This window comes from Brachionichthys hirsutus, unplaced genomic scaffold (genome assembly GCF_040956055.1).
Source record: "Brachionichthys hirsutus isolate HB-005 unplaced genomic scaffold, CSIRO-AGI_Bhir_v1 contig_796, whole genome shotgun sequence".
NCBI classification, from domain to species: Eukaryota; Metazoa; Chordata; class Actinopteri; order Lophiiformes; family Brachionichthyidae; genus Brachionichthys; species Brachionichthys hirsutus.
In genome coordinates, this window is record NW_027180331.1 from 513,039 (window position 1) to 526,160 (window position 13,122).

Sequence of the window (13,122 nt, forward strand, 5' to 3'; positions counted from 1 at the left end):
CAATCTTGAGTTGTCGCCCGATTGTGGAATGCCTGCCTCTAACATGCTGACGCTATCCTGTCAAAGTAAACCCTTGTTCTGGAATTTTGTTAGCTTTTCTACCTATTATTTGCACTTTTCAATAAGGGTGGGTTAGTTTAAGAAAGGAGTGATTAGTGTGACAAAGCCATTTCTCTAAAAAATGTTTTCAGTGTCACAAAAATCAGTCCAGTCCAGTGTTCCCGAAACCCAAATAAATACCTACATATGAATGCAGAACCAATTTTTACATTTAAAATTACAGAACCAGTCAGTGTTATTCCACCCTGACTGCTCATATGATCCGTCATGTTATTCTGCATGTTGAGTAAGACTGGACCTCACCTTAGACCAGACATAATACCAGCAGGCATCAGCTTTCCAGTACCTCATTCCGATCACAACAGAGAAATAAATGTAAACGCGTATTCAGTCCAAGTTCTGATATTTCAAATCGATATGTATTACTCTTTTATTCACCTTGTTGTATTACATACATTTAGTTCAATCAAATTAGTTTCCTCAAATTGGGTAAAAAATATTTTTAGTTGTAGTACTATGTCATAAACACTGTTTACAGCAAACAATGAAAGTTCTATGAATGATTGTGTCCCGCCCCCCAGAAATTCTAGGACATGATGATCAAGATCAAAAAGTTCAGAGCCAGGCAGCAAGAGAAAGCTTCAGGAAGACCATGCCTTTGTGATGACCGCCAAGGAGGTGCTTCTAACGAAATAACCGCTGCCATGTTGCAGGTCTGAGCTGGTTCCTTCTGGATGTGTTAAATTAAAATGAAGTCCATGAAAGATCTGGTTATTTCATCCAGTGATGAGAGAACTTTATACGTGGTCTGTAATCATCGCTTGTTAAAATGTGAAAGCTGGTTTATCTTTTACTCGAGAAATGTCTGTCCCACTTATTTCTATGACCAATCTTGGCCACTCCTCTTTTTGCATTAAAATAAAAACATTAGATTAAGAATGAAATTCATTTATTTTGTTTGGCTGTGTGTGTGTGTAATCACAAATATATAAACTGTATTACTTAAAGACATTCCAGTACTGAAGAACACACATTTCATTTCCGTACACTTATTTTTCAATCATTAAAATATTTCAGCCTTCTGACAGAAACCAGCTTGATGTAAAACGTGATGTAAAACTGTTACAACCGCAGCATTCACAATCCTGAATTACAAGATAATCTTAAATCAATGTAGCTTTTGGTTTTGTGGTCACGAGAACGGTATCACAAATCCCACGATTCAGTGTGATAACCGGGAATGATTCATCGAGAAGAGGCCCTTCATCTGGTCGGCGCTGTAGTCACACAATGACGAGCAATAACAGCCGAAATACCATCAACAGGCTGTAAGAAAAAGAAGGAAAATTGTTTTGTAAGTGCTTTATTCTTGTTTCACATGAAAATATTTGTCATTAAATAATCCTTCGAAAGTGAAAACACTCTGTGAATAAAAACCACTATAAGATGCAGACAATGCGACAATGGAGCAGCAGCACGCAAGGAACTGGTTCTTAACCCGCTGCGGCTCACTGTGAGAGGGTTAAGAACCAGTTCCTTCCATGAGGAGTCAGAGTTATTCCACCCCGACTCTGCTCATATGATCCGCATGTTATTCTGCATGTTGAGTAAGACCGGCTCTCACCTTAGACCAGACATCACGCCAGCAGGCATCAGCTTTCCAGATTTCTTGTACCTCATTCCCATCACCACAGCGAGGACTCCTGAGGCCACTGGAAGCCAGAAAACACCATGAGATGACACTGAAAGGGCCATTTTAGGCATAAAGATCTAAGCCAGACTCACATAATGACACTTTGATGTCCTTTGTGTCGTTGGAGATGTTGTATGCACCGTAAGCAGATAACATCCCAAAGACTAAACCAGCCATCAGGGACATGACACTGCCTAAAATAAAACACAGAAAAATATGATGATAATTAATGATTTCAGAAATTATTATTGTCTGTGGTTTAGCTGTCAGACAATAATTAATGGGTAGATTGATCTTTGACCTTTTCTCTTGTATCCCATAAATCCTCCGAGGGCAATGGCTGCTGCGTAGCAGAACCCGATCCAGTCCGCCGCCATCCCGGCAGGAGTCGCGTCTGCTGGCTATAAAGTTTAAGAAGAGACGCAGCAGTTTATCTCCGAGGCTGCTTGGCTTTGTGATGGCGAGGGCGAGCAGATACACGTAAACGCGGATTCACGATGACTATTTACGAAAGGTGAAGCTCTGGCTGAATTTTAAATCGATGTTTATTGCCCTTTTATTCACCTTGTTGTATTACATACCTTTATTTCAATCAGATGAGCGGCAGCACTCTAAAACATGAGCAACGATCACTATCGCCAGGCGAATGCAAGCAAGCTCTTCCGGTCACAAACCCTACTGCGCATGCGCAGTTTGATTCGCGATTAAAACATTTATTTATGTATTTTGTTTTCAGACAAAATAATTTTAGTTTTGTACCAGTTTTTATGTAGTGATATATATATATATATACAATATTGTTAGACAGCAGTTCCCAAAAAAAGCCCTTTAATTTCGCATTTAACATTAACGTTTAAGGGTTAATATGTTCCAAACTCTCGATAAAGGACATTCACATTACAGGCCGCTCAATCATTACTTAATAATATTACATTATTTACATCACAATGGTTGAAATGCAACCGTTAAAAAAATTAGAAAAACTGCGACAAAGCTTTCCATTTGAAAACAAAACACTGTCTTTTTTTTTTTTTAGTATTATTATTGAGAACATCTCTAGAATGTATAATATCTCAGCTAATATATTTTTGCTATATTATGCATTTTAATTGTAAATATAAAACATGAACAAGTATAATTGGTATCCTTAAGAACACTGTCTTGGAGTTCTAAGTTATTCCACTAATTACCACAAATAAATAATTTATGAATGAACCATGTTTCTATTGGCCAAAACCAACCAATCACAATCACCAGTTTTTTTCCCCCATGGCGTCACTGTTATATAAACGCTCCAACTTCTGTTTGAATTCCTTCTTCCCCTTGATTTCCTCACAGAGCCGTAAGTGGTGCAAAATTAGTCATATGTGATATCTTCTCATTTTTATTCAGGATTCAACATAAAAAAAAAACCCCACCAAAACCATGGCTGGAAAAGTTGTGCTGTACTACTTTAACGGGAGAGGGAAGATGGAGTCAATCCGCTGGCTTTTAACAGTTGCAGAAGTCGAGGTGAGTGGACTCTGAAGCTTTCCTGTCCTTTATGAACCAAACCTGCAACATTTTCTCTCGATCTGTTCACAGTTCGATGAGATTTATCTAACGACTCGTGAGCAGTATGAAAAACTCCTGAGTGGTGAGTTGTCTCTAATTCCATGTCATGTTTTTAATTTGCACTTTGGTTTTTAGCCATTTCTTTGTCCAGAATCTTCTAACCACACAGATTATAATATAATCCGCGGGGCAAAGGTCTTGCCAGTTACGTTAATCTTTTACCAGTGGGGGTGCTGTCCGCTGTGTTTCCTCTGCAGACGGAGCTCTCATGTTTCAACAAGTTCCCATGGTGGAGATCGATGGCATGAAGCTTATTCAGACAAAGGCAATCTTGAATTACATCGCAGAGAAGTACAATCTTCATGGAAAAGATATTAAGGAGCGTGTCATGTACGGCTCTTTTTCTTTGTCTTCTGACATGTTGGGGGCTTTTCCTGTTTGAGTGTTCCGTAATAAAGTGAAGCTTTTCCTCAGGATTAACATGTACTCAGAGGGACTGATTGATCTCATGGAAATGATGATGATGCTGCCCTTCATTCCAGATCCAAAGGAAAAGCTGGATAACATTGAAAGTAAAGCTAAAGAGCGCTACCTTCCAGTGTTTGAAAAGGTATTGCTCTTTTTTGCTGTGCATATTACAAATGCGTTTAAAATTATTGAAATGGTTTAACAAACGGTAAAATGATCCATGATCTTTGACAAACTTCGCAGGTTCTGTCTGGGCTCATATATCTTGTAAGGGGTAAAGTAAGCTGTGCTGATGTGCAGTTACTTGAATGCACCCTGATGCTGGAGGAGAGATTCCCTGGAATTCTTCGAGACTTTCCCAATGTAAAGGTAAATGTGTTAAAGTGACAAACTGGATTTGAGTGGAGTTTATCACGATGACGTTTGACTCGCTCACAAGAGCCGGAATTACAGGCTCGGCAGTCCACACCTCCTAATGTCATTATGGATCCGATCCAGATGAAATTTGGTGGTGAGGTAGAGAGCCCCATCCTACATGACTGTGTCAAATTCCATAAACATCAGTCAATAAACCAAGATACACATTTTGAATCTCCATTGACTGCAATGTTACCGAACATTTCAAACTGATCCACAATCCAGGATCTCTTCTGCATCGTCACCAAAATTTAGTCATCAGTTCCGGGTAACATTTCCTCAAAATCTCATCTCGATCCGTCCAGAACCTTTTGAATTATCTTGCCAACAGGCGGATGGACAAACGCCAGCGATTCCATAACCTCCGCCTCGACAATGATTTTGAAATTGCAGTATGTTTAAAGTTGAATGCCACAAAAAACGTAATTCTCTGTTTAAAGAAGACTTGATGTGTTTCTTCCAGTCTTTCCAGGGCAGGATGAGTCAGATTCCTGCCTTGAGTAGGTTCCTCCTCCCAGGCAGCAAGAGAAAGCCTCAGCCAGACCAAGCGTACGTGAAGACCGTCATGGAGGTGTTCCAAATGAAACAACCATGATTCAGGCCGGATCTGGTTCATTTGTCATGCTGGCATTGAACGTAGTCCCCCCCCCCCCCCCCCCCCCCCGAGACCCTCCACAGGAAAAGTAGTTGCCAAAAATAAATGGATGAAAGAAACTGGCATGCCCATTTTGTGTTTTAATGTGAAAGTCGAATTAGATATGCAAAGATGTTATGCTTGAGGAATGTTGCTGTTTGCTTTGTCTTCTTTATCCCTCGAACACATTTTGAACACTTTGAAGGTATAATTAATTAGCTTGGCTTGTATTAAAAGCATAATAAGGCTGGCAATAGCTCAGTCCACAAAGACTTAGTTTGGGCACCCGGCCTGCACTGCCGAGGTACCCTTGAGCAAGGCAATGAACGTCAAAACCTGCTCCCAGAGCACCGCCATGTGGATGCCCTTCACTCTACCAGTGAACATTTGAGTGTGCCAGCTGGGAATGGTGTTTCCTTCACCATCTGAAACAGCAGCAACCAGCTGTGAGGAAAAAGGAAGGAAATCAGAAAGTCAGGGTTCAAAATCATCTCAAGATTCTTGACTCATTGCTTGTTCCACAAACACTTTGTGGTCATCCTTTTGATGACGGCTGCAGACACAGTCCACCAAAGCTGTTGCCTCTGATTTAAATAATCCTTCTACAACCACGAGTCAAATCGAATGTCTAACTTGGCAGCCGGACTCACAATCGCAGGATCCCAATATCTGGAAATGTGCAAAATGTCTGTAAACGGAAATCTTAGCCAGGATAAAAACGAGGTAATACACCCATCAAGTCTCTAGATGTCGCTGTAAGACCTTCCTATTATTATTCTAGTATTATTTAAACATAGGACTGCTTAGCTTGTGTTGCCCCACTTATCATAAAACTCTAGTACTATAAATAAACAGCTTATTATGCTACACGGTTTCAGAGGTGACAGAAAATCTGACCATGATTCTCTTTCAGCTCAAAACTTCTCATCCCGAAGGACTCGCTTCAAAAGTTTAGTTGAACATAAAAATGATTCATTAGAAAATTACAGCATCTAGATTTTTAATTTGTTTCCATTAAAAAGAATAGCACTTTAGATATGAACATTTAGACCAGTCAACATGGCTTTAACAAAGTGGAAGCATTTAGTGATTGTTCTTGTTAAAATGAACACCAAGAGAATGTCACCAAAGAAAAGCATTTTATTTTCACCCACATCCAGAACTTGCACACATTAAAGGTTTCATCATTTGGTAATAATCTTTGATTTTTTTTTTTTAATCAATGCATTCTTAGAGCAAAAATAAGCCACTATGAACTGTATACAACGTGACCACATGCTCCACGCCGCCACCCGCTGGAGAAAGCCACTGGCCCGCTGTGGCAGGGCTGAGGACGAGCTCCTCCAAAGAGAAGGCACTCATTTACAAAATCTGTTGGCATTGAAGTGCCGTCTGCACAGTTTCCTGTCAGCATAAAAAGTTCTATAAAATTGCTGACAAGGGTCACCTAAGAAGAAAGGATTATTCAAGTGAGGTATCGGCGCGGCGTGTAAAAACTACGAGCTTTGCATGAAGAAAACATGGAACTCTAAGTCTACAGGGAGACGACGGCACATACTGCATGTAAAGTGACTTGTGGAAAACGCAACAGTTTCAGCACAGTAAACGACGACAATGGAAATACAGTGCATTTCACAATACAGTGGTAGTAAAAACACAAACGGCTGAGAGCACACCAACGTGTGATATACTGTTTACATGGCTTTGTTAGCTTTTTGCTTGGCATTTAAAGTAAACAATTAATAATCAAACCATTATCAAATAAATGTATTTAAAATGCAATTAAGTCTAAAATACAAATAGACATGGAATTACTTTGTATGGCATTGAAGCAAGTTTTGCTGAAATTACACACGTGGAACATGCACCAGGTTTTGGCAAAGACTGACACCTTAACAGATGAAATACTTCACGTTGCGGAACATTTCCTTGCATTCTGCGACATCGTAGATGACAAAGACTGAGACGCACACTAAAGCATTTACAAACAAAAAACTAGCTCAGGATAATCAAATCCTGGGAGTAGAAAATTTTAAGTATTTATGTTTGCATAATTATCATTTCCTAACTGCTACATTCATTTCCAGTATTAAAGAAAGTGATCCAACAAACATTATGCAGCTGGTGTCATGGCTGGGAAGTTGTAGAGGAATGCATGTTTTTTATTGTAAAGTGTAAAACAAAAACAAATCTCTGAATGAGCAAAGTGCAAAATCCTCTGGATAAGGGACTTGGCACAAACAGACATTACAACTGATGCTATTCAATCAGTGTATTGATGATCTGTCATTACCGAGTGTCAGTTACACACAGGAGCTGACAAATATTAAATGTTTGGAGGTTTTATTTTATTTTATAAATGACATAAGATCTTTAAAGTTGGCCAATGCTGGATGGGAAAATGAACATGCCAAAATTCTAGACTTGGCTAAATATGATGGGGGGGGAGGGGGGGGTTATTTCAAGAGTTAATAGCTATTAATATTTCATAGTAGAGACAAGGGACATTTAAGGAATCCAATAATTCTCAAGAAAATCCACTCATCGTGTTTTCTCACGTGTTAGGTTGCAAATGCAAATAGCGAGGGAACAAGAAGCATAAAAAGCTCAACATTTCTCCGCTTCAGCTTTAAGCTCAAGGCCAACAGTGGAAAAGACGTTTGGGCTGAATCGCTGAGCCTCCAAACAGACGCTGCTCTGCATACAGGAAACGGCGACATCTCTCCGTGTCTTGTGCATCACGTTCTTAGAAACCTTCTCTGTTCGTTAAGGAAAAACGTTCACCCACAGCCAGCCCAGCAGCGTCCCGTAGACCCAGGTTCTCACGTACAGCTTCCTGCCGCTCTCCGTCAGGAGCAGCGGCAGCGTCAGCCCCCCGAGGACGACTACAGATGGGAGGGTCTTGGAGAGTCTCAAAGGAGAAGGCTGGCCCTCCCCTGGGAACTTGCATATTTTGTCTGGGGCGTCCGACTTGTAGAACTCTGTCAGCAGCCTTTGAAAAGACAGATAACGCTCTTAGGAATTAAGCCCATTCGAACGATGAATTATTTTTAATTACGGTAGTTCCATCACAAATTCCAAAATCAAAGCAGATTTATTGATGCATCAAGTTGTGTGTGACAAATAGCTTCCAAGATACAAATCTTCATTTTCAGTCATGGAAAAAATAAAAATAAAATCACATTTGAAAAGCTACAAACAGAGTTTTTGTTTTCCCTGAAAACTTAAACTATCCCTTTAAACATGCTTCAGATTGATCCAGCAATCATTTCAGGAACTAATATGTTTGGAATAAATCTTGCTAATTTGGCTTTAGATTAGTTTTAGTTCCAGCGCGTCTGAACGCTGGACCCACGAGGATCATTCATTCATATCTGTACATGATCATTTGATCATTTTCCAACATGTGGACCAAAAAAGGAAACGCTTCCGTTTGCATTCTGATCGGCTAGCACGCAATTTGAACACGATTAATTGTTCTACCCACACACTCACCGGTCCTTGATTTCAAAACGCTCGTGCAGCCACCTGCGGAAGAACATTGGCTCTGCAGGAATTTCCTTTACGTCCACACGGTCGAAGTGTATGTGGACCCGAGGACATTCTTTGCACAGGAATTCTGTCAAAAACAAAAAATAAAGAGACTAAACAAAAACAGGAAAAGCCTTTCAGCAAAACGGCACGTAGAGCAAGCCCGAGGTGACAATTACACGGAGCTTCTGCGGTGCCAAATCCCTTTGATTCAGGAGAGCAGCAGCTTTTAGAAACTCTGACAGACGCCAAAGAAGCAGACCAGGTTCAGATTAAAAGCAGAAATGGTCCAGGGTGACGCCTGGAGTGCCACACATTGAGAGACAATAAACACTCTGGACAAACATTTTCAACAAGTAAATGTTTTCAGTCTCAGAGTGTGAACGCTCAAGGCTGCGCGTGCAACCCAGAGACCTCCAACTTCCTGTTTCCACAACATGCAATATTATCAGGAAACTTGCCTCTGAGGCCGAAAGAGGAAACGTGATCGAATTCAGCAGTGAAAGGCTTCTCCTCTGGTGGAGAAAGAGGGGTGATCAGGGGGGGGGGGGGGGCGACGTCGAACCGAGTCGTCCCTAAAAGTTCAGCGCGTCTTTGGTTCTCACGCAGGGAGGGCTTTAGGTTTCTGAGCACTCGTGAAGAACATCACAAAACTACCTGCTAAAGGAACCCGACGCTGTGGTCTCATGACTCAAACATTTAAATACCAGTGATCTTCAAACTTCCCAGTGTGTCCCGAGTACTGGAAAATGTTAGTTAGTTCTCCAGCCACAGGGTAACGCGCCCAACAGTCTGTGACTGCTACTTTACCCACTCTACATAATCAGATTAGTCTCAGACTCTAATCCGCAGGCAAATTAGCAACTGCCTGGAATCCAGTCAGACTACAGACGGCAACTTCTGAATCACTTAAACGCAAAAAGATCACCGTGTGGTTCATTCAGTTTCTCTCCCCATCGTGAATTCTGCACTTTTTCAGAAGTCTGTTCTTGCTCATAGAGCTAACAAACAAAACCCTGTTAAGAAAGCGTGAAAGCTGACTCCCATTATATTGTATACTAAATTCCGGAACCCCCCATTGTTTGATTGGTGATCATGGTTATCGGTTTCAATGCCAAGATTTAAATAAATCAGAAAGCAAACCTTTATTTTCCTGTGCTATTATGACTTCCTGTGACAAAAGCAACATTATATTCCAAAATGTTTCTCAATAGACTCAAACTGTAAACAAAGTGCATTTCTTAGCTAACAAGTTGTGATCTGAGGCTTAGAGGAACTTCTGTCAGAAAGGAGATTAAGAACATCAATAACAACAAGAAAGGGACCCTCTTGAAGATGACGCAACGGTCTAGACTCTCGCGTCACTTCCATGTTGTTCCTGTGATTTTTACAGAAGTCACCTTCACCACATGAGACCAGGAAGTGCGTGATGAAAAGAATGTTCGTCTATTCCCTCTGGCGTTAGCTAGAAACGCATAGATGTTTATTCCTGAATAAAACGGGATGTTTTTCTAACATTCAAACGGTGTTTGTGAAACAACACAAAATGAAGAGGAACACGCGGTTACGTAACGTTTGCTCTGTGGTTAATTACTGAGGTTGGGTCGAATTACTAAGCACGGTAATACAGTGTGCGCGGCTTTCCAGAAATGGAAAACAAGAAGTTCTGAGATGGCGCTCACACCAACAGCGGATCCAAAGTGTAAACCAGTAAACAGACTGTTGTCATGACGGGACAGAATAGAATCCAACTGCAAATATCAAACAAGGCAGGCCCCGCCCTTCTTCTACCCGGTGGAATTAATCTACTCTTCTAGAGTTGGGCTTGCCCTTCTAAGTGGATCTGACCCAACTCTGACGCCCACTTCCTTACCCGGCATTGACGGCGCAGGCGTTCTTTGACCGGAGGAATCCAGCGTTCCCTCGTACGCCACAGTGATGTCATACACGGCGTTCAGATGGCCCTTCATGATCTGAATGGCGACGTGAGCGGCCTTCATTCTGGGTGTCAGTGCGTGCCTCAGAACAGCCAGTCCTGCAAAACGGACCAATTCTAGGTTTCATCAACAATATGGGCTGAGAACATGCCAACCAAGACACCAAAGAAAAGCAGACCGGTTTAAAGCTGTAATACTGGGGCCTCCTGACGCACCGCAAACACTTGAAAAATAAATAGATTAACACTATATGATTTGAACTGCCCGGTTCCCTGGCAGTTCCATCCTCAGCATCCTTCTACCGATATAGTCCCCGTCTCTCCTCTGGACATGTCCAAACCATCGAAGTCTGGCCTCTGACAGTTTTACGACAGCAGTAAAATTTGCAGTAGGAGATTAGTGCAGAGGTGGGATGCACCAGGGATCAGCTCTGAGCCCCTTTTTGTTTGTCATGGTGATTGACAGATGAGGTGAGACAGGAAGCCCCTTGGAATATGATGTTTGCAGATAACATTGTGATCTGCAGTGAGAGCAGAATTTAGACTCAAAGTATTAATACTTTAAAAAATGGGATAAACGCATTAATTCGAAAGGCCTTCATACATAGAGACGGTGTCAACAGGAATATTTCCATTGTCACTTTGAAACTAACAACAAGGATGAAGTAAATGTATCTGCTCTCATGCCATTACCTTCTTTCAAAGCAAAAGCCTGGCTGCTAGCGATAACATTCTTGAGCTCTGGATTATAACGCGTCCCCTCAGGAAAGATGACGAGGTACATCTGTGAGGGGGGGTGGGGGGGGGGGGAATGCCAAATGAACAAGTTTTCAGTAGCGGTCGTTTCTGCTGTCACCAAAAATGAAAATCTTGTATTCACAGGAACAACAAACAAATACTGTACTGAACTTCACTGCGTTTTCATAGTGTACCTCTGGGTTGTCAAGACAACTTGCATCAAAAAGAGAAATACTCCATATACTCACTCATCGTTAAATGAAATAAAAAGGGATGCAAGACAAGCCCTTTCAAAGTAGACAGTAATCTAGCCTTAATGCAGCCAATGCTCAATTATCATTTATTCATATATCCATTATTTCACTAATGCGGATGTCTTGTAATAAACTGAGTGCCTTTGTATGAATGCTCTATTAAATAAGAAAAGACATGGGCAGTGATTGTAGCTGCTAAAGGTTCGTTCGAGGGAGGTTTAGCGTGAACAAATGCTTATATTATGAAGTAAATATGCAAGTAATAAACAACAATAGTCGGCTACGTGCGTAACGTAATGCAGCCTACGTACTCAGAGCACGGCTTAAACATACTTACTGGTGCTCCAGACTGAGTCTGACAGAGGAGTTTCTTCTTCATGCCCTTTTCATCAAACTTCGCACTTCGCTTCACGTAGACTCCTCCATGCTACAATAGACAGACATTCTGATGAAAACAGTTGCGCAACAAGGAAATTCAAATTTAATGAACATTTGCAATTCACAAAATGACATTCATATACTCACAGAGTTGCATTACCTGAGAAAAATACCACCCATATAGGGGTAGCCACTTCAGTCCATCTTTGAGGACGTATCTGACGTGGCCCAGAGCGCCTTGCCTGACGGCGAGCACGTCAGCAATGATCCAGTCAACTGCAAGGAACGCGATTGGGTACAGGTTAGAAGTTCACTGTGCAGCACACCAGGAGTCGCTCTGAACATAGATTAAGAACATGCTCTACCTGTACATTGGTGATTTGACATGTAGATCACATTCTCTTTGTTCTTTGGTATATCTCCATATATAACAACCTAGGGTTAAAGAAACTAAAGATTTCAGCAAAACAGTAGAAGCTCTGCGAGTAAGCAAAACGTATTCCACATTGAGACAAAGATACTTTTGTTAAATATTTACATCCAGTTCAGACTAGTTTGGCCCACTTTGACAAACGATTTCAGAATTTATCAAACTTATAAAAAGGACGGTTAAATCCTATTTAGGAAGTTGCATGTAGCTTATCAGAGAAGTCACAGTCAGTGAAAAAGGCACGATCTCGGTGAGCCTGTGTGGAGCGTCACTTTATATTTAGTTCAAGAAACTGTAAATACGCATGGATGCGGATGTCATCATCTCAACCTCGATATTCAATATTATTACACTCCCATCAACCTCCATTTTATCTTAGACATTGAGAACGTACAGTTTACGGGGATCAAAAGGCATTATACTCATACTCACTTCAATTCCTGTGTAGTTTTCAAAGAAGAAGAGGATCATACTCTGGTACATGCAGTACAACTGGTCGTCCAGCTTGTGATACACTCTTGTTGGTAAGACAGATGAAAACAAACGCCACAACACCCATGACAGCAAGTAGGCTGGGGCTGTGCCCAGCATGATGGTGGCCGGGAGCCAGTAGCGCAGGGAGTAGGTGTGCACGACCAGAGACAGCAGCATGATCCCCCTCCGGGCTGCACTAAAGCAGCGAGGATCCCTGAAGCGGCCAGGAGGCCCGAGCACTACGCCCTGCTTTAGTGCACAGCCGGTGCACCCGAGTCACAGCACACCTGCTCTGACAGGTGAGCATAAGACAGAGGCACAGCTGCAGCGAGGAAGGAATGAGGGAGCTAGCTGGCTAAAGCTAATTTTAGCCTTGTGAGCAAGTCAGTTCGCAAAGTCGATTTAGCGCTTTACGGACCGACTCCGTATTACAACAGAAATAATTGTAAGTATCCTTATCGTTTCAGAAGAAAACGTCAACCTGAACTCCCTACATTTAGCGTCACTGTATTAAAAAAAAGCGTTAGCCAATTTTAACAAGTTTTACCAAATATT

At 41.5% G+C, this 13,122-nt stretch overlaps 3 protein-coding genes across 3 annotated transcripts; 1 reads left to right on the top strand and 2 right to left on the bottom strand.

Annotated features, from left to right (window-relative positions):
• Positions 1-1,016: 1,016 nt before the first annotated feature.
• LOC137913001 (transmembrane protein 14A-like) lies at positions 1,017-2,396 on the bottom strand. Its single transcript, XM_068757134.1, has 5 exons — positions 2,335-2,396; positions 2,055-2,154; positions 1,846-1,947; positions 1,685-1,772; positions 1,017-1,386 (listed from the first exon to the last, which is right to left on the bottom strand). The coding sequence occupies exons 2-5, from the start codon at positions 2,128-2,130 to the stop codon at positions 1,344-1,346; spliced, it is 309 nt and encodes a 102-aa protein (XP_068613235.1). The 5' UTR covers positions 2,131-2,154; positions 2,335-2,396; the 3' UTR covers positions 1,017-1,343.
• A 689-nt stretch (positions 2,397-3,085) lies between these two features.
• Positions 3,086-4,817, top strand: LOC137912973 (glutathione S-transferase 3-like). Its single transcript, XM_068757102.1, has 6 exons — positions 3,086-3,265; positions 3,338-3,389; positions 3,565-3,697; positions 3,782-3,917; positions 4,019-4,144; positions 4,656-4,817. The coding sequence occupies exons 1-6, from the start codon at positions 3,179-3,181 to the stop codon at positions 4,785-4,787; spliced, it is 666 nt and encodes a 221-aa protein (XP_068613203.1). The 5' UTR covers positions 3,086-3,178; the 3' UTR covers positions 4,788-4,817.
• A 2,775-nt stretch (positions 4,818-7,592) lies between these two features.
• On the bottom strand, positions 7,593-12,744 carry LOC137913006 (1-acyl-sn-glycerol-3-phosphate acyltransferase epsilon-like). Its single transcript, XM_068757139.1, has 8 exons — positions 12,526-12,744; positions 12,029-12,098; positions 11,824-11,939; positions 11,623-11,712; positions 10,987-11,077; positions 10,231-10,392; positions 8,322-8,445; positions 7,593-7,818 (listed from the first exon to the last, which is right to left on the bottom strand). The coding sequence occupies exons 1-8, from the start codon at positions 12,742-12,744 to the stop codon at positions 7,593-7,595; spliced, it is 1,098 nt and encodes a 365-aa protein (XP_068613240.1).
• Between the last annotated feature and the right edge of the window lie 378 nt (positions 12,745-13,122).